The sequence below is a fragment of the Pseudonaja textilis genome, chromosome 3 (assembly GCF_049901715.1).
Source record: "Pseudonaja textilis isolate UNSWEBS1 chromosome 3, rPseTex1.2, whole genome shotgun sequence".
Classification (NCBI taxonomy): Eukaryota; Metazoa; Chordata; class Lepidosauria; order Squamata; family Elapidae; genus Pseudonaja; species Pseudonaja textilis.
This window is the reverse complement of record NC_141992.1, coordinates 189,368,671-189,391,663: the sequence shown is the minus strand read 5'-3', so window position 1 is coordinate 189,391,663 and position 22,993 is coordinate 189,368,671. Positions and strand designations below refer to the sequence as shown.

The 22,993-nt window shown below is 40.7% G+C and overlaps 1 protein-coding gene across 8 annotated transcripts in view; it reads left to right on the top strand.

Annotated features, from left to right (window-relative positions):
- CYRIB (CYFIP related Rac1 interactor B) overlaps positions 1-16,278 on the top strand; it is an 88,669-nt gene extending 72,391 nt beyond the window's left edge. For all 8 annotated transcript variants that reach the window (XM_087931711.1, XM_087931716.1, XM_087931712.1 and 5 more), the window contains 9 exons: positions 513-634; positions 2,274-2,379; positions 2,827-2,963; positions 4,189-4,266; positions 4,366-4,482; positions 5,818-5,897; positions 8,912-9,038; positions 13,095-13,169; positions 15,362-16,278. In XM_087931711.1, coding sequence (XP_087787837.1) covers positions 513-634; positions 2,274-2,379; positions 2,827-2,963; positions 4,189-4,266; positions 4,366-4,482; positions 5,818-5,897; positions 8,912-9,038; positions 13,095-13,169; positions 15,362-15,421 — 902 coding nt within the window. In that variant the 3' untranslated portion in view covers positions 15,422-16,278. The remainder of the gene's footprint in view (positions 1-512; positions 635-2,273; positions 2,380-2,826; positions 2,964-4,188; positions 4,267-4,365; positions 4,483-5,817; positions 5,898-8,911; positions 9,039-13,094; positions 13,170-15,361) is intronic.
- The last annotated feature ends 6,715 nt before the right edge of the window (positions 16,279-22,993 follow it).

Below are 22,993 nucleotides of genomic sequence, written 5' to 3'. Positions count from 1 at the left end.
GTTCTATGCCTACGTGGCTTTATGATAGTTGTAGTATCTCTTTTTATTAGCCTCTTAGAATCATTCAGAATGGTACCTAAAATTTCATAGGATGCTGATTTTGAAACTATAATATAACTACATCCCTTTAGAACAGTGATAATATTTTTATATTTGGTGGTGGAGACATAGCATAAGAACATACTGCCTGAAAATGAAGTTGAACTACTTTAATCTGCGAGGTTCTTGCAATGATATATGAAATTGAATTGATAAAACCAGATCCAATAAACATAAAACAGGGCTACTATCAATGTAACAGTTAAAAAAGATCCACTGATTGATAAATATAAATAAATAAAGTTAAGCCACGCAGACATTATCTTTATGACAAATAAATGTTCATCAAATGTCATAGTGTAAAAATATTCCACTAAAGTTGTAACAGAATTAGGAGTAAAATGTGGACATAATATTTTTATTAGTAAAGGGGATAACTGCATACGCAACCTGATATTCTCTCCTATGTGTAGATGCTCAACCTACAGAATCAGAAAAGGAAATTTACAATCAGGTAAATGTAGTGTTAAAGGATGCAGAAGGAATCCTGGAAGACTTACAGTCCTACAGAGGAGCTGGACATGAAATACGAGAGGTAAAACTTCATCAGATATTCAATTCAGGAATCCTGTTCTAAAAGCCTAGCGCCCACAAGCTTCCTTTTGATCCGTGAAGGCCTCTTGATATCTTAAGTGAGAAAATGGTATAAAATGTTTGTTTAACTAGCCGTAACATAATATTTACAAGTATACTCAATGGGTCAAGAGTCTTGATTAATGTTTTCCAATACAGTGTTGGCAACTCTGGGTGGACTTCAGCCAGCCTTATGCTGGCTGGGGAATTTGGGGAGTTGGAATCCACCCATCTTAAAAGTTGCCAAGTTTGAAAAAAAGAACCCTGGTCTTAATCAAGCATGTCTTTAGAAATCATCCAGAGGGTTTGCTTTATACTTTTCCATGTAAGTAATCAATGGCTTACAAACAAATTACATCTATTTCTCATTCGTTGTGTTACCCCCACACTGCTCCCTTGAAGGATATCTTTTATTTAAGGCATCTCCTTTCACCCACTTTTTGATCCATGATTATGTGGATCAAAGAGTGCCCTTGGGACTGGCAATTCTGTCACTAATACTGTATTTCCCTGAAAATAAGACCGGGTCTTATTAATTTTTGCTCCAAAAGACACATTAAGTCTTATTTTCCTGATAGGCCTTTGGGGGAAATACGGTATTAAATGCATCCATCTGTCTGATGATCTTAACTGGGTCTTATTTTGGGGTACGGCTTACATTACCAGCATCCTGAAAAATGCTAGGGCTTATTTGCTGTTTAGGTCTTATTTTCGGGGAAACATGGTAGCAATAGCACTTAGACTTATATACCGCTTCACTGTGCTTTTCAGCCATCTCTAAGCAGTTTACAGAGTCAGCACATTTCCCCCAACAACCTGGGTCCTCATTTTAACAACCTCTGAAGAATGGAATGCTGAGTCAACCTTAAGCAGGTCAGGATCAAACTCCTGGCCATATGGCATGTACAATTGTAAAGTGAGGAATCATGTGACCATTCCCAACTTAATAACAGCAGTCCATCAGTTCTGGCTATGGTCATTAAGTAGGTTGCCCGTAGTCATTAAGCATGATGTCACCTAAGTGCAACTGACAATGTCCTGCTGGTCTTCCCCATCGGCTTTGCAAATCAGAAGTCTGCTGTGAAGGTTGCAAAGTGGAGATCACATGAACATGGAGCACTGCAACCATTGTAAACACACACTGATTGCCAGTTTGTCTTTGCATCACACATTTGTTACAAAAGGTGATCCTCATAGTGTTGCTATTGACCTCATAGCCTAAGGTATATAGTGAAAACGTTTAGATCCTGTGCCTCTGTCTTTCCCCAGAACGTTAAACAGCATACAAAATGATGCCTCTACTTTGTCATTAGATAATATTAAAGATTGGGGTAGATTGCAGGGCGGGATACAGAAATATAATTTTATGTCATTTTACTCCATTTTACATATTTATTAAATTATTGTATTTTATCTTACTCTGATTTTAAATTGTTTGTATAGGATTTTATTGGTAATACATGTTTGAACCTTGTACGATGTTGTGGCCTAAAGGCTAATCAATCAATCAATCAATAATAAAAAGATAATATTGCAGAAAGGGTAGGGGTAAAGGGGGGGAACTCCTATTTTTATGAAATATACGTTTTAATTTTTTTCAGGCAATACAGCATCCCACCGACGAGAGACTGCAAGAGAAGGCGTGGGGTGCAGTTGTCCCCCTAGTGGGCAAACTAAAGAAATTCTATGAATTTTCTCAGAGGCTAGGTAAGACGGTTGGCTCATTGATGCCCGCAATAGTTCAGAGTATTTATTTTATTCCATTAGCAAACTTCCTGTATTTCCACTTCACAACAAGCTTAGATTAGCAACTGCAAAACCCCTCAATCCATTTTAGCATGACAGATGGAGATGACTTTTAAGAACAATATCACACCCCTACATGATTTTGGCAACTTGCCGCTGGTGGTGTTTTGAGTTGTAAATTTTCAATGGATCTGTAGTTAGGCAAGAACTTGTTTGTTTTTTCTTTTCTTTTCTTTTCTTTCGGAGCCAGGTTAAACTCGACTGTTTAGAGTCAACACACCAACACCTAGGATTTTGTCACACTTGAACTGCACCCTGTTTTTGTAACTGTGAATTATGCCAAGATATTCCAACACGTCCCCAGCGTTTGATCTATGCCTGTCTTTCTTTTTTCCACCCTCAAAATAGAATCTGCTTTACGAGGTCTCCTCGGGGCCCTGACTAGCACTCCGTATTCTCCTACACAGCATCTGGAGCGAGAGCAGGCTCTTGCTAAACAGTTTGCAGAAATCCTTCATTTCACGCTTCGGTTTGACGAACTGAAGGTAAATACAACGGAGTAATTCCTGAACAGTTGGCGGATCACCAAGTCACATTATTGACACTGAGGTTTGGTCTCCTTTCAGACTGTGTTTAAAACAAATAAGGAGGTACTTAGAGATGTGTTTCTTCCTAGTTCCATCTTTTGCAGGAATAATAGATTTCTAACAGATTCTTTTCAACCATGCATGTTTACTGGTCAACCTTTTTGTTAGAGGAGCCGGATTATTAATCCACATTAAGAATATAAATAGCTAACCTTAAGGATATAAATAAGAGACCCGAATCAGCCATTCTAGTTTTGCCATTCTGTCCCTCACTTCAGTGCAATCTATGGAAAATCTTCAGAGGAAGAGGAAGAAATCTGGTAATGCTGATTATTATGTCACAGACTCACTATTTTGGCTCATTTATATTTTGGAGTATCTCTAATAGTCCAGTTGATTAAGATTTATAGGTGATCAGGTTCTGAACCATGATCATCAATGCTACTGAAGTGGCTTGGCCTTGAAATGCCATTTTATTTATATCTATTAATTAGGCATATAGGCTGGCTGGGGAGTTTGGGCCAAACTAGAAGGCTGTGAGTTATAGCCCTGCCTTAGACTTGAAAGCTGGGTGGGGGAATTTGAGTCGGTCACTTTCAGTCCAGCCTATCTCATAGGGTGGTTATTGTTGGGAAAATAGGAGGAGCAAAGAGCATCACGTATGTTCACTGCCTTGAGTTACCTATTAAGCAATAAAGGCAGGATTTTTTAAAAATCAAATAAATATGTCTTAATTTCTCCGCCTTTTACAACTTAGAAATTCAGCCCTCTTTTGAACAAATTAAGGCAGCAGTTGACATTTCACCTAATAAAATCATGATAATTGGATTGTGAGTCACCAGTACTTAACAGTGTTCATGATGGATAGGGATACAAATTATCTATAAGAAGGTAAGAAAGTAGAAAAGGGTAGAAAATCTCACGCGTTCCCCAAATATTAAATTTGATTTTAGGATTCCTCTGCTTCAAGAACTGGCATATTCTCCCCTCCAATGTCATGTATTTTCAAATGAAGATCCTGATTCACAAGATTTGGCAATTAATTTTTTTTCAATATTTCATGGAGGTTCTGTGGGTGTCCTTTTGGGGTATCAGAAACTGAGTTGCCCAGGCTTGTATGTAATTTTGTCATGAGGTGTTCTTGGTGTCTTGACCTTGTATCTCTCTCTTTTTTTTTTTTAAGATGACAAATCCTGCAATTCAGAATGATTTCAGTTATTACAGAAGAACCTTAAGTCGTATGAGAATCAACAATGTCCCAGTAGGTGAACTTCTAAATAGAATAGAAGAAAATGATTCCCTGTGTTCTTTTCTCCTTGACCCATTTAATCATGCAAACGTTTACTTTCACTTTTGGTAGGCAGAAGGGGAAAACGAAGTAAACAATGAATTGGCCAACAGAATGTCCTTATTTTACGCTGAAGCGACACCAATGTTGAAAACCTTAAGTGATGCCACAACGAAATTTGTTTCAGAGGTATGTGCATGAATTAATTTCCGTTAACTGTTAACACAGATTGTTCTGGAAAACGATTGTGCCTTTTGTGACAGATTCACATAAATTTTATTTTGGGGTTTCAATGGAGAGGAAGGGTCAAGCCTTGTCAGTATTATGAATTGTTCTTCCCGGACAGCAAGAACTGCGTAAAGTTGTTCAGGGGATTTTATTTATTTCGCAAATTTGTGTAGCTGCCCATTTCATAAAAATTACTCTGGGCGGCTTTACAAGCAGAACAACAAAGCCATATCACAATTTTTAAAAGAACATCAAAAATAAATAAGAACAGAAATGAAAACATAAAAAAGAACCTCAAGATAACGATAAATGAGAATACTATTAACAGGATTGAATGAGGGTGCTTTCCGAGCTTGGTTGTTTTCTTACAGACGTTTCATTACCCAGCTAAGGAACATAATCAGTGCTAAGTCTAGCATTAATGATGTTGCCTAATTTGAGCAATGAAATGTCCTCAAGAAAACAACCAGAGAGGCACCCAGAAGCCCTCAACCTTATTTAGCCTGATACCATGACTTTGCAAGTTCACCATGGCTTCCCAAAGGAAGATTGGTATGTAAGAGTGGCTAGGGGGAGAATTGAAGAATTCGTGTGCACCATCTGTGCCCTGGGAGAATCTCGACACTTCAAGGTCGAACGATGAGAGCATTCTGAGCCAAGCTGACTGTTTTGCAAAACAAAGAGATTGCACTGCATTGGGGGCAGCTACAATGGCCCAGAGGGAGGGAAATACGGGGATTTTCACAATGCAGTCTTTCGCGTGAAAACTTCCGAACTGGCTTTGCTTCTACTGTGCCTATATGGATCTCTCAGCAAAGTTATCCTCTTGATAAAATAATGTCTCAGGAGTTTTCGTTTGCCGCATATGCCAGTTGACAGGGTCTCTCAGATAAGGTCCTATGGCTTTAATAGGGCTTTCAAAAGTCAAAGCAGTAAGGCCTTGAACTGCACCTACCAGCCAACTGCCAACCACTGCAAGGTGTGACAGAGCCAAGGTGCGACTGTCTGTGCGTTTTCTGCTGGCACAATGCATTTTGTGCCACAGGAAGCTTTTGGGGTGCTCTTTAAGGGCAGCTCCAGGTAAAATACACACCCGTTAAGCTGCAGAATCTCTGAATATTCGCCCTACGTGCCTTGCACGGTTTAGAATTTGGAGAAATGGCTCAAATAACTGCTCTGCCGTCCTTACCGTAAGTACTATTATTACAGGGCACCATTAGGAAAGGGGGAACAAAAAACGATGCTCTCCCGATCACATTTCACTGACTTTTTCTTCCTGATCCATCCGTTCAACAGAACAAGAATTTGCCTATAGAAAACACCACAGATTGCTTAAGCACCATGGCCAGCGTTTGCAGAGTCATGCTGGAAACCCCGTGAGTAGAACCACCCCTTCAGATACCCTCATTGTCAAATACAGGTTGTCCTCAACTTACAGCAGTCCACTCAGTGACGACTCGGAAAAAAGTTGACCGACAACTGTTTTTCACACGTCGCGATGTCCCTGAAGTCACGTGATCAAAATTTGGACGCTGGGCAACTGGTTCACATTTATGACGGTCGCAAGCGTCCCCAGGGGTCATGCGATCCCCTTTTGCGACCTTATGACAAGCAAAAGTCAACCGGGAAGCCGTATTCACGTAACAACCGTGTGACTCGCTTAACAACTCCAGTCATTCACTTTACAAATGGGGCCGGAAAGGTCATAAAACGAGGCAAAATTCACTTAGCAGCAGAAATGTTGGGCTCCGTTGTGATTGCAAGTCAAGGACTACTGGTATACTGGTTGTATGATCGCATGTATGACCCTCACGAGAGATCACTGTGATGGTCATAACCCGAGGACTACCTTACACAAAAGGATAGAGCCAACTTTGATTTTAACAAACGTGGAAACATGTTGGCTTTTTATTCCTGGAAAGATTTAGAAGAATCTCTTGACAAAAGTTAACATTAATACCTTTTATAGCCTTAAATACACATCTGGGGACCTCCCCTGCTTCCCTGCCCCATTTTAACTTCCTTGCTTGACAAAGAATAGTATTTTGTGCATTTTCAATTAACCTAAATGACGGGGTTTTTTTTCAATAGGTGAGGGTCATCCTCATTACGATTAATTTATTGGTACAAATAAAATTGTAAAAGACTGAAAGAAATTAACATTGGTATAGGAAGGAAGAAATGAAGTCAGCCAATCAATTTATTCTGGTACACACACACACACACACACACACACACACACACACACACAGAGCACTGCACTCATGTTAAACCAGCCAGAACCTTTCTAAAATGACAGAATATTGCAGAGTGGCCTTCTCCCCCCATCCCTTTCCCAACAGCTGAGGTTATTGCAACATATGTAGAACAAAGGCCGAGAACCTACTTTCCTTAAGTTAACTTCCTCTTCTCTCCAGAAAAGTCCTTTCAGCTCAGAAGTTGCTTTTAGGGTAGGAATGGGGTGGTGGTGGAGGTGGAGTTGTGTGGCAGATCTTTTCCCAGCCATAGGAGAGAAGGGTGGGGGTGGGAGAGAGAGAGATTGAGAGCGATTGAGATTGAGAGAGAGAGAAAGAGATTAGTGATTGTGAGAGAGAGAGAGAGATGAGGGCGGGGGGACGACAACGATAGTATTTGGTATATTGTCAGTATTTGGGCCTCTTTCTCCCGTGGTTTTATATAAACCTCACATTTTCCAAAATGCTGGGTCACAGACATGTTGCTCCTTCTTTTAGTTTGACCTGTTTATCCAAGTAGTGTGTTAAGAGGACAGGGGTTAGGATAGAGTAGAATAACTCACTATAAATGTACACTAATCGGCCTACAATAAAACGAAATTTCATTGCGTATATCTCTCAAAGGGTCACCACCTCCAATATACCCTACATAAACAACGACAAAATAAATAAATAAATAAATACAAAATTATGCATACACCCACATATATGACGCAGAGAAACGGCACAGTTTAGTTCGGATGTATGCATGTCCATACGTGGCGAGAGAAACGAATCTTGCGTGTTTACCCAGATGAACGGCCCGGGGAAGAAAGCTGCTCTAGAACCTGATAGTCCTGCTAGAAACACTTTGAAACCCCTTCCCAGAGGAGAGCAACTGAAACAGACCATGAAGTGGGTGCGTGGGGTCTCTAACAATGCTTTGAGCTCTAAGCACACCGTTCCGCAGGAGGTTTTGCCAGAGGCAGGAATCCTAGCACGGAGCAGGGATATATCCTCTTAATCTTATCCTCAGTCTCAGTCTCAGTCTCCCTTATAACAGTTCTGCAAAGGGGAATCCTGGTGAGGCCTGAGAGGTGACAAAATAGAACCATAAAATACATTTTTGCCTCTGCCCTGTCTCATCAGGTGATGACCATAGGGGGAAATAAGGACTGTTTCCCATCTTCTTACAGTAGACCTCATACTCCGCTTAAAGAGCAGGTGGAATTACGTTCTTCTTCAAGAGATCTTGGCACTTTCAGTTTTAATATTCTCTTACGTTTTGAGGGAAACTCTACAGTTTATTTCTTGTGGGAATACTGTTAAATATTTCAACACTGGAGATGCGTTCCAAGGTGTCCGGTAGTTTCCTACATGTTTTCACCTCCTACATAGTTAAAAAAAAAAAGTATGAGAGCTGTCTATTTTGCCTACAGTACAGTCTGTGTAAAGCTGTTATATATATAAAGGCAACCTTCTCCTTTGAGAACAATATCAAAATTAAGAAGAGACAGTTGTCTAGTGGTTAAAGCACCAGGCTAGAAACCAGGAGACCGTGAGTTCTACTTTTGCTTTAGGCATGAAAGCCAGCTGGTTGATTTTGCACCAATTACCGGGAGACTGTGAGTTCTAGTTCTACCTTAGGCATGAAAGCTGGCTGGGTGATTTTGGGCCAATCTTATGGAGACTGTGAGTTCTAGTCCCACCTTAGGCATGAAAACCAGCTGGTTGATTTGGGGCCAATCCCCAAGAGACCGTGAGTTCCAGGCCAACATTAGATGGGTGATTTTGAGCCAACCACTCTCTCTCAGCCTAACCCATCTTACAGGGTGGTTGTTGTGGAAAAAATAAGAGAAAGAAGGAATATTAGATATGTTCCTCATTTTGAGTTGTTTTCAAAAAAACAATAAGAGGCAATATATGACTAAATAAATTTAAAAAAAATAAAAGTTCAGGAGTCGAGTCAGGGCTTTCATAAGAACTGCTGGATCCATCCAAGAAGGACCGTAGTTGAATTTTACAATTGATAAACTTAATTTAAGACTCTTCAATCTTACAGTCACACATGGCATATTTTGGGAAGTTATTGAGCTGAACTTGCAAGTTTGCTAAAAGTACGTTGCTTCAGCTTTTGGTAATCCAGTGTCTCTTTATGTCGTCTGTTGTTGCTCCAGGGAGTACAGAAGCAGGTTCACAAACGAGGAGACCGTGTCCTTCTGCCTGAGGGTAATGGTGGGTGTTATAATCCTCTACGACCATGTGCATCCAGTGGGTGCTTTTGCAAAAACTTCGAAAATTGATGTAAGTTCTGTCTTTGGATAGTCGAAATATTCCTTTTCATTGCTGACTGGATTTTTTTTTTTTTTTTTTTTGGTGGGGGGAGGGAACAATTGGAGAGCACAAAGGGTTAATTATAGATTGATATGTCAAGGTTTTTTTTTATTTATATATAAGTATTTTGAATAGAGGGACACAGTGGCTTGGTGGCTAAGACCGCTGAGCTTGTCAATCAGAAAGGTTGGCAGTTTGGCGGTTTGAATCCCTAGCGCCACGTAATGGAGTAAGCTCCGTTGCTTGTCCCAGCTTCTGCCAATATAGCAGTTCAAAAGCATGTAAAATGCAAGTAGAAAAATAGGGACCACATTGGAGGGAAGGTAACAGCGTTCCGTGCACCTTCGGCATTTAGTCATGCCGGCCACATGACCATGGAGACGTCTTCGGACAGCGCTGGCTCTTCGGCTTTGTAACAGAGATGAGCACTGCCCCTTAGTCCCAGAAACGACTAGCACGTATATGCGAGGGGAACCTTTACCTATTTTGAATACCGTGTATTGTCCGGGCATACCATTTTACAAAAGGAAAAAATAAATAAATAGTAACATATTTACTGATAGGAATACTAATAGCACAACAAAATAATTCTAACCATATTTATAAAGATATTAGCTTATTTGTAATCCTATTGATTATATCAGCGTGCCTATAAACAATGTTTTACTTGAACGTGACAATGCTCTTTCTTCATCTAATGTCTACCTCTTATCTCCAACAATTGATAAAACCTATTCACGTTAATACACTGTATCTCCTTTATCTTTTATTTTCAATGTCAGTCTGTCTATCTCTGCACAATCCAATATTTTCCGAATTATGTTTTCATCTGAAAATATAATTCCAATATTGTGCAAATACACAATTCTCGCTGCAGTCAATACATGTAATATTAAATATATAGTCCCTTTGTCATAGCTTTCTGGTATTATACCCAACAAAAAGGGCTAATTCTTACATTGGAAGGACTATTTAGGCCAGGGTATCCAACCTTCACAACTTTAAGACTTCAACTGAAGAGAGCTGTCCTGTGGCCCTCAGATATTTTTTTCTGAAGAGTAACCCTGCACGCTTCTTTCATTCTCTCTAAGATTTATCCTCCCCTGGTCATCCAGCCCAGCAGGATCTGACTGAAGCAGAACAAAGGGGAACAATTACTTCCCGTGATTTGGCAATGATGTTTCTGTTGTGTCAGCCTAATAAGTGTTTTTCATTGCAACACCAGGCTACGGTTACAAATTCAGCTTGCAACCTAGGACTTCTCCATGATCTTTCCCCTAAATGTCCCGTCCTAGTACATTTGGAGTTTGCTTCCTCTCTGAAGCTGTTTCAATCTTTTTTAAAATATATTTTTATTAAGTTTCCATTATTACAATTCAAAATAATCATTTCAACAGCATTTTTTGACATCTATATAGGTTCTTATCTTATAAAGCTTAACACATTATATTTACATTTATCTAACATTGATTAATAACTTTATCCACAATTATTATTCTTATATTCTTATATATTCTACATATTTACAGTTCATTTTGTTGAGGTCTCTTACAGATTAATTTCCTATCTTATTTCTGTTTTGTTACCCAATCATACCATTTATTCCAAATTAAGAAATAGTCTTCTTTTCCTTTCAATTTCAATGTGTGCATATTCATTTCAGCACTTTCCGTTATTTTTTGTAATATTAATTCCTCACTAGGGATATTAGGTGTTTTCCATACTTGTGCATATGCTATTCTGGTAGCTGTTAAGATATGTAACATCAAATATTTTGGGTTTTTTGGAATTCGATCTTTAATAATTCCTAAGAGAAGGGTTTCTGATCTGAGTTCAGTTTGGTAGCTAATGATCTCCTGTAGCCAATTTTTAATTTGAGTCCAGAATGTCCCGGTCTCGGGGACATAGCCACCACATATGGTAAAATGTACCCGTCAACTTTTTGGCATTTGCAATATTTTGGGCTTACATTGGGGTATATTTTTGCCAATCTTGTTGGGGCCAGATACCATCTGTAAAACATTTTGTACAGACTTTCTTTATATGCCGAAGATATTGTTAGCTGATAATTTACAGTCCATATTTTCTCCCATTCTGAAGCTGTTTCTGTTATACTTGAGTGAAACAATACTTCTTTCCTTTCAGATTTTGGGAAGCTTTGCACATTTTTGCCACTGAATGAGAACCTTTAGAAAAAATCTGAAAGGGTCAAGCAAGTACAAATAGTCCTCGGTTTATGATCAACAGTTGAGCCCAAAATTTCTGTCGCTAAGCGAGACAGTTGTTAAGTGAGTTTTGCCCCGTTTTACGACCTTTATGGTTTTACTGTAACCATCTTAAATATTAGCCAATTACCAGGCACCTGAATTTTGATCACGTGACTGTGGGGATGCTGCAATGGTTGTAAGTGTGAAAAACAGTCATAAGTCACTTTTTTCCCCAGTGCCGTTATAACTTTGAATGGTCACCAAATGAACTGTTGTAAGTTGAGGACTATCTGTACTTTTTTCACAGAACTATACTCAGGTCATTTTTTTCCAGCCTATCAACTCATTTTAAACTTAACTTCTCTCTCCTAAGATGATATTAAGTCTCCCATCCAATTTTGTATTGGCTGCAAACGGGAGGCATATTCTGTACACCACTTCAGTCCAAATTCCTACAACATGGCTGCTTAGCAAGCTAATTAAGTGTGGGCTGGAGAGCATTCTAATTAAATGGATGAGTAGTAGCTAGATCAATAATTATACCCACCTCATCAACTTGGAGGCAGAAACCAAGTGGGGTTGCTAATCAATATTTACTCTGCAACTTCCCCATAATTCATTAGGGAAGCTATTTGATCAAAAATGGGATTTTTTTTAAAAAAAGGGGATGATGTGGCAAGAATTGTTCTTGACAAATCCATGGTGGCTTCATTATTTTCAAAAGAGCTTACAAACAGATCTATTACTGTAGCATCCCCCAAGGCATTGGTATCAGAATGACAGATCTATAGTTTTCTGCCTCTTTGGTCTTCTTTTCTCCTCTGTCTGGAGATAAGGAGATTTCCGTTCTCCAGGGAGTCTAATAATAATAATAATGATAATACCCAAATATTTGGCCAGCCCATCAGGTGGTTTCTTCAGTATTATGGAATGTGATTTATCTGGCCCTGGAAATTTAAACTCACTCAAAGAGTTATTCTATGTCCATAATTTTATCAATCTCAAGTTTTATTCTCATCCCTTCCTCCTTTTCTTCACAATCTCCTGGTGGAACAGGTAGAGTTGGTTAGAGAAGACGGAATGAAAACAGGAAATAAACTCTGTTTCTTCCACCCTTCTTCACTGAATAAGTTGATACATTGATTTTTCCCCCTTTTACTTTGAACATAACCAAAACAGCCCTTTCTGTTATTCTTAAATGTTCAGTACTGGCCTCAAATGATTTTGAGTTTTTATTTTCACAACTCCGTCTCTACTGTTTCAAGGTACTAGTCTGGATTCTCCTTTGTGTGCTATTTCCTATTTCCTCTGTGTATTCTTTATTGCTCTCTGTCTTCATAAAATTTAATTCTTTATGTAACTGTATTTGGGCTTTTTTGCTGTCCTTCATTTTTTTTTTTCTCCTAACAACACATGGGTGATGTGGCATTCAAAATACTGCTTTAAAAAAACAGATGGGATAATTTAGAAAAATTAATAATTTAGACAATAGATAGAACAATTTGGGATTGGTTTACACGTATGGGTCTCGTCAAGTTCACAACTAGATAGAGCTTGAGAAAATGTATGCTACAGTTCCTTTGAATTTTTTTTTTTTTTTGTGGTGGCAGATTTTTTAAAAAAATTATTATTAAGTTGTCATTTTATGAATTTAGGTGACTTACACTGACGTCAAGTTTGGATATTTCCTAAAATATCCAATAAAAAGGTCTTTGCATGAATCAGTTCGCTGAATTTATAGGTACGGAATTACTGCATCACGTCTAGACATTCGTTGAAATACTATCTTTTGTTTTTCTCCTGTTTTATGGCACTCTAGATGAAAGGATGCATCAAAGTCCTCAAAGACCAGCCTCCCAACAGTGTAGAAGGTCTTCTAAATGCTCTCAGGTACCTCACAAGCCCTCTCATATTAAGCACAATTGCTGTGTTTGGTGTTGTGTGTGTGTGTGTTTTTTTTTTAAAAAAATCATCTTAACGTAGAGTGAATGCCTCTTCTGTTTGAATCCCAGAGTTGCTAGCTGTGGCTCTCTTGCTTTGGAGAAACAGGCTTGTAAGAATTAGCAAGTCCTCCAACTTCTTTCATTTGCTGGTTTAAGCAACGGCGCCAGTGGCGGTATTCTGGTTCTGCCGAGCCGGTAGTGGCGATGATCACCTTTATCCCCTGCTTTTGGAGCGTGGCTGCTTTGCGCGGCATAGCAGATTGCCACGCGGCAGCTGCTGAAGAAACAGAGAGTGCAGGATTGCAGGAGATGAATCAGAAAGCCTCTGCGCCTGCGCAAAGTGCGTTTTTGGTGCGTGTGCACACGCAAAGTGTGTGTGCGCGCATGCAAAGTGCGCCCACCAAGCCACACCCACCGAACCGGTGGTAAAAATGTTTGAAACGCACCACTGAACAGCGCAAACACATCGCCTGAAGCTCAGGGACAAAGCACTCTTAAAAACTTGAAACTGCGCAAATGCGAAAGACCCAAGTTTTAATATGATAGGAGCATTTTGTGTAGTAAAAGCTAATTTAATCCGATGCCGTCATGTGAAAAAGATAAGTTTCCAAGCACATGCCATGTAAAGGGGTTTTTCTTTTAAAACGTGAATATATCAATCTTTTCAATTCATTTAAATAGAAAGATAAAGATCCTATGAAAAATTCACTTTGCCATCGTTTATTCAACAAAAAGAACAAAACTAATAGATACAGGTAGTCCATGACTTACGATGCTACTGTAGGTGACAGTTCAAAGTTATGATGGACCTGAAAAGCTGCTTTTTTTACGATTTATAATGGTGGGTTTCCCCCCCAGAAACGGTCATATAATACTGGTTTCTGGCAAAAAAACACCCCATAGTGGATAGTGGATTTGCTTAACGAATCGTGTTCGTTTAATGGCTGCAATGTTCACTTAACAATCACTGCAAAAAAAGGTTATACAATCAAGCATGGCTTATGACCATTATGACTTATGACCAAAATTGCAAGCTCAGCTACGGTTGTAAATCAAGGACTACCTATATAACATTTTTTTGGTCTGTGGGAAAAAATTTACCCTAGCTCTAATACCTGGTTTTGCCCCTTGGACAGAAGTAATCTCAAGTAGACATTTCTTATAACTGTCAACTAAAAAGAATTTGCCCCATTTCTCCAGACCCCCCATTCCCCACCCCCCCAGCTGTGCGAAAAAAATGTTTGAGGGGTTTATTGCATTATAACCCATTTTAAATAACCCCTCAGTGAGCTTTAGATCTGAGTGTTGACTTGGCTGTTCCAGCACTTTTCTTTTCTTTTCTTTTCTTTTCTTTTCTTTTCTTTTCTTTTCTTTTCTTTTCTTTCTCTCTTTCTTTCTCTCTCTCCCTCTCTCCCTCTTTCCTCATTTCTCCCTCCCTCCCTCCCTTTCTTTCTTTCTTTCTTTCTTTCTTTCTTTCTTTCTTTCTTTCTTTCTTTCTTCCTTCCTTCCTTCCTTCCTTCCTTCCTTTCCTTCCTTCCTTCCTTCCTTCCTTCCTTCCTTCCTTCCTTCCTCTTTCTTTCTTTCTTTCTTTCTTTCTTTCTCTCTCTCTCTCTCTCTCTCTCTCTCTCTCTCTCTCTCTCTCTCTCTCTCTCTCTCTAATATACGTTGTTCCAGAATTCCTGCCTTTTAATCAACTTTTTAATGTGGAATTTTAATTTCCTCTTTTTAAAAGTTTATGTACAGTTTTATGTTTTAAAATCTTATTTGTACACTGCCCAGAGTCCCTTTGGTGAGAGGGATGGGCTGATGAGAGAGACAGAGGAAGAATATGATTGATAGAAAGAGAGAGAAGAGAGATGGATAGACAGACAGTGCACTATTTAGCATCATGGTGGTTACATAGCGTTAGAATGCAATATTGCTCAGCTTTCCATCCTCCCGAGGTCTGAAAAACAAGGACCCAGATTGTTGAGGGTAATAGGCTGATATTTATCTGTTCAACTGTTCAGAGAGTGATGTAAAACACTATGAAGCATATATAAATCTAACTGCTGTTGCTATAGCTGTCTCGGCACTATAAACCATACTTGATCTGAGTATGCAATGCATCAACTTAACATGTTCTTCTTTCCTCAACAGGTACACAACAAAACATTTGAACGATGAGACTACCTCCAAGCAAATTAAATCTATGTTGCAATAACAGTTACCTGCAAGGTGTGTTCCTGCTGTAAACAGTATTCTGCAATGACTGAGATGCACAGATTTTTTTTGAAAAAAAAAGTGATTGCAACTACTATCTTGTTCAGTCTTGCTTTTGACTTTCTTTTCCCGTGTCCTCTCTTCCATTAAAAAAAAAAAAATTCACGTTCTTGTCCTTGGGTAAGCTGATAACTTCTTTTCTGTGCCAAAATCAATGAAATGTATCATCTCTGGAAGGTAAAAAATTTTTTGTTTTGTTTTTGTTTGTTTTTTACTTTTCAGAGTCGCCATTGTACGTGGCAGCTAATTTCTGCATTGCGTTATGGATTTCTCTGTATGAGAGAAAGTTCTGTGACTTGAACTAAATATTTTTAAACGTGGTTTTTTGTTTTCCTTTTTGTTTTTGAAAAACTAATATTTAATATTGCTTCTCGTGCATGGCAAAACTGCCTATTACTGCTATTTAAAAAAAAAGAAAAAGAAAGAAAAAAGAAAAATCCTCAGTGACTTCATTTTCTATTGCAGCTTTTCTTATGTGCAACCGGGAGGAAAACTTTAAAAAAAACAAAAAAAAAAGAGCAGACTTGTTTAAATTAACTGTGTTTGTACACATGGTACCCAACACAAAGATTTTTTTTTTTAAAAAAAGAAAGAAACTAGTAAAAACCGTTCATTTGTTTTTTTTTTAAAAAAGTTAAGTTTGCATTTCGACTCATTTTTGTAAGGATGTACGTTGTATGTTTAATAACTAATGTTTTTCAAAAAAAAAATTGGTGTGTGCGTAGCCAAATTACGTATGCATGTTTGTGTCAAAGGATTGGCTGTGGAAACAATAAAAATCAGCTTTCGTTTTTCTAAGCGTGGTTTGTTTCAGTCATTGAAGAGGGGCCTATAATTAATCGGTGCCTGGAGAAAATGGGTTAAAAAAGAATACAGGTAGCGCTGGACTTAAGACCCCAAAGCCTCTGTTGCTAAGTGTGAGACATTTGTTAAGTGAGTTTTGCCCCATTTTTCCGACCTTTCTTGCCCCAGTTGTTAAGCGAATCACTGCAGTTGAAAAATTAGTCACCCGGTTGTTAAGTGAATCTGGCTTCCCCATGGACTTTGCTTGTCAGAAGGTTGCAAAAGATGGTTTGGGGACTCTGCAACCGTCATAAATGTGAACCAATTGCCAAGCAACTGAAATTTTGATCGTGGGGTTGCTGCAACGGTTGTACCTGTGGAAATACAGTCATATGACACCTTTTTCAGTGCTGTGGTAACTTTGAACAGTCGTTAAATATACTGTTGTAAGCCAAGGACTCACAGTATTCCAGGTGTGGGCTTACTAAAATTTTATAAAGCAAGTATATAAAGACTTCAGGTGATTTTAATTCTTAGTTCCTTCGCACTTTTCCAATTGCTCTCAGATCAGTATGCTTTGTCTGACTTCCTTCCTACTTTTGATCAAACTTAAGTTAAGCGTAGCTACATTCCCCTGAAACCAAAGGACTGAGTTAGTCTTAATTAACCAGCTCTTTTTCTTTATGGAGCGTGTCAAATTTTTCAGCTTTTCAACTTCCAAACATTGTGACATGCTTTGGGGATTGTGAAGTTATTTTGGTTACTTCGATATAATTTAGATCAACCAATTTGTGGTCACCATGCTACCCAAAAGATATTGAGACTTTGGAAAAAGTTCAGAGAAGAGTAACTAAGATGATCCAAGGCCTGGAGACTAAAAAAGTATGAAGAAGGGCTGCAGGATTTGGATTTGGCTAATCTAGAGAAAAGAAGAATTAGGGGTGACACGATAGCAATATTCCAGTATTTGAAGGGTTGCCCCAAAGAGGAGGGAGTCAATTTATTTTTCCAAAGCACCGGAGGGCAGATCAAGAAACAGTGGTTGGAAATTAATCAAGGAGAAAAGCAACCTGGAATTAAGGAGAAACTTCATCACAGGGAGGACAATTAAGCACGGGACAGCTTGCCTCCAGAAGTTGTGGGTGCTTCATCACTGGAGGTTTTTAAGAGACTGGACAGTCACTTTGGAACGGTATGAGGTCTCCTGCCAGACCAGCGGGCTGGAGTAGAAGACCTCCAAAGTCCCTTCCAGGTCATTCATATTCTATTCCATTTGATTCATGCTCGGTAAGTAACTCCATAAATATAACTTTTTAACATTATGTTTGTGTTCCTGGCCAACCTGTGCAAGGCTGAACTAGAGCACCGAGTCCAACAGTGGCACGACCGCCTCGAGCAGTTTGGGCTCCGGCTGAACCTAAAGAAGTCCGAATACCTGACCACTGACAATGAAATGACAGGCTCCATCCACGTGAACGGGCAGGAGCTACCACGCGCCTCCACCTTCAAGTACCTGGGAACTACTCTTGGGGAAGAAGGCCTACTACAAACTGAGGTGGCAGCCAGGATCAATGCAGCGTGGGGCAAATGGAAGTCCGTCACGGGCGTCCTCTGTGACAAGAAGATGCCGATGCGCCTGAAGGCGAAAATCTATAACTCTGTGGTGCGCCCCGTGGCCATATACGGCGCAGAGTGCTGGCCGACGACTAAAGAAGTCGAAAGCAGACTCCAGATAATGGAGATGCGAATGCTCCGATGGTCGGTAGGCCTCACCCTACTCGATCGCGTCAGGAACGAAGAAGTGCGTGAGACGGTTCAACGTCGTGCCCATCCCCACGGTCATGAGGCAGTCCCGGCTACGATGGTTCGCCACGTGAGCCGCCCAAGGAAGAATCCATCATCAAATCTGTAATGAAGGTGACTGTCGGAGGAGTGAGACCGCGTGGTAGACCTAAACAACGCTGGATGGACACGATCAAGGCCGATCTAGAGATCGCGAAGGCAGACCCGACACACGTGGCAGACAGAGAGGTGTGGAAGCAGTACTCAAGGACATTAGCGGACCTCGCCCGAGCGCGAGACAAACGCTGAAGAAAAAGAAGAAGAAGAACATTATGTTTGTTTCATTTTAATAGTATTTTAGCAAGATTAATTTTAGTTGTTCCCTTGGCTAGAGAAAAACCAATTTTAACCTCTCTCGACCATAAGTCATGAGTCAATACCGGCATAACTTCATCCGATTAAGACGCTTTTAATCCACTTCCTGAGAAACAGTTACGTACGGTAATAAATTCTCTTTCCAGAGGCAGCCTGGTTAGCTTTAAGGTGGAATTTATGGAATTTTGACTTAATTTTTCCCCCGAGTTCTGTTTTCCCACAAGAATCACCCTGTTTTTGTTATTGAAGAAGGATTTAAACAAAAACAAAAAACAAGTCATCGTGTGGCTTTTAGGTTTGGTTTAGGCTGTTGCTCTGGAAAGAGGTGCTCTGGTTACAGGCAACATGTTTTGGTTTCCGTGCTGTGTGTACAAAATAGCAAACCTTGCCCTAAATTGACCAGTCAATTTTAAAACAACCATCCCATTTTTTAAGATTCCAGGTAGGCCTGAGCAACTTCCTGACACAAGATTTCGCTTTCTGCCCACTCTACTCTCTCTCTCTCTCTCTGTGTGTGTGTGTGTGTGTGTGTGTGGTGGAATTCAAACATTTTTACTACCAGTTCTGTGGGTGTGGCAGGGGAAGGATACAGTAAAATCCCCATTCCCTCCCCACCCCACTAACCTGCTTTCCAGCTCCGTTCTCCTATGCAGGGCAACCAAAGAAGATCCAGCCAATCAGCTGGGACTCGGGAGGCGGAGAATAGATGGGGGCAGGGCCAGTCAGAGGTGGGATTTGCCGGTTCTCTGAACTACTCAAAATGGCCGCTACTGGTTCTCCAGAACTGGTCTGTACCTCCTGAATACCACCTCTGAAACAGTTGTGATTAACACCGACTCCATATGATCAATTCTTTATGGAATGTCACTAGTGAGAAGTTACTAAACATGTCCCCTCTAGGCTATCAGTTCATGCTCACCCTTTCTCCTAAGTAGTAAAATAGTTTTGCTTCCCTCTCCTAAGAATATATTTTGCTTGGTCAAATGGTGGAATTAACTGCATTTTGCATGAATCTCCCTAGGAAAGTAACCTTTGTTAACTTGCTCCTTCCAAGGAAGGTTTTAAAAATAAAAATAAAGAAAAGGCATTCATGTGAGGAATGAAGTGGGTGGTTGGAATTCAATTGAAACAGGTTTTGTGTGGATATGTGGGAGAGAAATCCAATGTTTTTTGCAAGTCCTTTCGCAGGAAGAAATCCTGAATTTGTTGCATGACACAATCGCCTTAAAGCCATCTACCCCACCCTTTACTGGCTGGGGAGTGTATCTGCTGGACATGCCTACATTTCGTCAACTTGGAGAAAACCATCGTAGACATGCAACAGGTTATTTGTAACTTGCAACAACTGGCCAGTTTTTGACTCAGCAGGAAAAGTGGGCTTTTGTTCAGGGATGATACTCTAAAGCAAAGTTTAGCGCCCTTTTTAGGTGGTCTTTATAGGAGCGGTGTGCTGGGCTAGTGGACAAGACACTCCTCCCTCTTGGATGAGTGAGTGTTCAATCCTAGAGAACAGATATTTCTCTCCTAGGGCGTAATGTAAAAAAAAAACAAACAATCTACTGTGAACTCCATAGAGGCATCAGGAAGGGCATTCGGCCAGTCAACTCTCAGCTCTGTCCAATCGGCCCTACTTTAAGGGATGACAGGGTCTCAAAAGGGGAGTTTGTAATAGGTAGTCCTTATAGGTTGATTTACAACCATTCATTTAGTGACTGTTAAGGTTACAACAATACAGAAAAAAGGGAAACTTAGGACTGCTCCTCACACTTCTAACCATTACAGGATCCCCACAGTCATAGGATCCAATTCAGGCAAATCGAATCAATAGGGAAAACCAGATTTGCTTTAAAGCCACAAGATTCACTCAAGAACTACAGTGAGTTGCTTTTAACAACTGTAGCAAAAAAAAAAAGGTCGTAAAAATCAGCCATGACTACTTAACTTGCTTAGCACCCGAAATTCTGGCTCCAATCACTGTTGTAAGGTGAGGACTACCTAAAGAGATTTTGCATTTCAATCCCCATCTGTTCCAGAAGATATCCAGACCGTCAAATAGTTGTACATATCAAGACTTCTATTATGACAAAGTTTGAAGGTGTTTCCCGAGATCATCAGGGATAGAATGTGGCTTGTTAAGGGCCATCCGGCCACTGGCAAAGTAGCTTAATATGTTCCCCATTCAGTCACCCACGATTTAACCATGGTTCCAGCAGCAGCATTGCAGTGTCTTAAACGGCGGGAGCTGTGAGCTAGTTACAATACTCATTTGATCTCCTTTCTGTGCACAGAAGCATTTGACACCATTCAGATAATGCCCGGGGTGTCCTCTTTTATTTAAAGGGCGGATTGGGACACCCCCCCCCCCCCAAAAAAAGCAACCTAAACCCTCCTCCCCACCCGCAAGTAAGTTTTTTTTGTGCTGAAACAGCAGCCATCCTGCTCCGCTACCCTCGCTGCCCCTCGCCTGCTTTCCGAGTCGTTGAACTGCTGAGTCTCCTAGAAAGCTTTGACGCAAAGGCTGTTTCCAGGGATTTTGAAGGCTGTGGCAGTTTTGAAAGTAGGCTAATGGTATCGCCTGGAGATTTGGCACACGAAAACGCTGAAAGGCTGCCAGCTTTGAAAAGGCAGACCCTCGAGATGTGTGTGTGTGTGTGTGTGTGTGTGTGCGATGAATGTTGCCAGGCAGAATTGCGAGGGGGTTTCGCCTGCCCGCTTCTCCTCCCTCCTCCCTTGCTCCAGATTAGCCTTTCCTTACATCAACCACCTTTTTTTTTTTGTTTGTTTGGTCCTCCATCCATTTTCGGAGACGTGAACAGCAGCCTTTGAAAATTTTGCCCAGACGAATTAATAAATGTTCTCCCGAGTCCTGAGAGCAACAACTTCTCTTTCCCCTCCCTCCAGACCTCTCGTTTCTATTTTTCCCTAACCTTTAAAAAGGTCAATTCTTTGAGGACCCCCCAAGGTCCTTCCTGCAAACAATACAGAAATCATGGCGTTCGTCCATTTTGCGCATTAAAGGACAACTCACTTTAGCCCATTCCTGGGAGGGTCTGTAGCAGGGGTGTCAAACTCTTTCATTGAGGACCGCCTCAGGGTTGTGTTTCACTTCAGGGGGCTGGGGTGGGTGTGGCTGGGGTGTGTCTAGGGTGGGTGTGACCAGGGTGGGCGTGGCCAGCTCGATGTCATTCATGTCGGGGGCACCTGTGGTGGCCAAGTGTTAAGACAGGATTTCCCTCAGACCCTCCTTCGCTCTCCTTATAATCTTCCTTCCTTCCTTCCTTCCTTCCTTCCTTCCTTCCTTCCTTCCTTCCTTCCTTCCTTCCTTCCTTCCCTTTCCCTCTGTGTTCTCCTTTCTTCCCTCTTCCCTTATTTTTCCTTCCTTGCTCTCTTCCCAACTTCCCCTTCTTTCTCTTTGTCTTTCCTCTTTCCCTTTCTACTTTCCTGTCCCTTCTTGCAGGCTCACTTGCAAAAGAAGGACATGTTACTCCTTTTGTTTTCTTTTTAGTTTGTTTTGCTAGCCCTCTGCCAGTCCAAATGGGAGCCCTGAGTTTGTCCGTGACTCTCTCCTGCAGCCCTCTGCCAACCAAAATGGAGCTGCGGGGGTGGCGCTTGTGGCCTCCTGGGCCCATTTTTGGCTGTGGTGGCCTCCTGTAGCCCTCTGCCAGAGAAAAGAGGGCCCATTTTCGCTGGCAGAGTGCTGCAAGAGGCTGCCGTGGTGGAAAATAGGGCCTGGGGGAATCGCACACGGTCTCCCGAGCTCCATTTTTGTTGGCAGAGGGCTGAAGGAGGCCACTGCCGGCTGAGGCACCAGGGACCGATCCTTTGCTGTTTCCAGGATGCCTCTGCGGGTCAGATCTAAGCACCCAATGGGCCGGATCCAGCCTGAGGGGGTCTTGATTTTGACATCTGTGATCTATGGCAATTCACCACAGCCAACTCGCCATGACCCATTTGCTGCAGGACAACTCCCCACGGCCATCTCGCCTCAGGATAACTCGCTGCAGGACAAGAGTTACATTAATCTCAAAGAAATGGTAGAATAGAATCGTGAAAGAAAGGAAGCAAAAAGGAGGGACAGAATAAAACGTTGCTACGATGGTGCAAGGTCCGATCATAAGCCACCTTTTTCAAGTGCCTTTCTAATTTGGAATGGTCACTAAAATGAATAGTTGTAAGTCAAGATCTATATTCAATGAAGGAATGATTGATCAAATAAATGAATGAATGCATAAATGAATGAGTGAATTTCTTATTTGTTTATTACATTTTTTTTTGCCACCCAGAGTTGATTGAAACGAGATGGGGGGCAAATAAATTTAATACATAAATACATAATAAATCCCTTCCCCTCCCTCCCTATCCTGTTCATCTCACCTAAGTGACATATAGGCTTATTTATTTATTTATTAAATGTATTTGCCACCTAGAGTTGTCTGAAACGAGATGGGCGGCAAATAAATTTAACACATAAATACATAATAAATCCCTTCCCTACCCCTCTCTCCCTCCCTCCCTTCCTATCCTGGTCATCTCACCTAAGTGACATATAGACTTCCATAAGCATAAAGTCCCA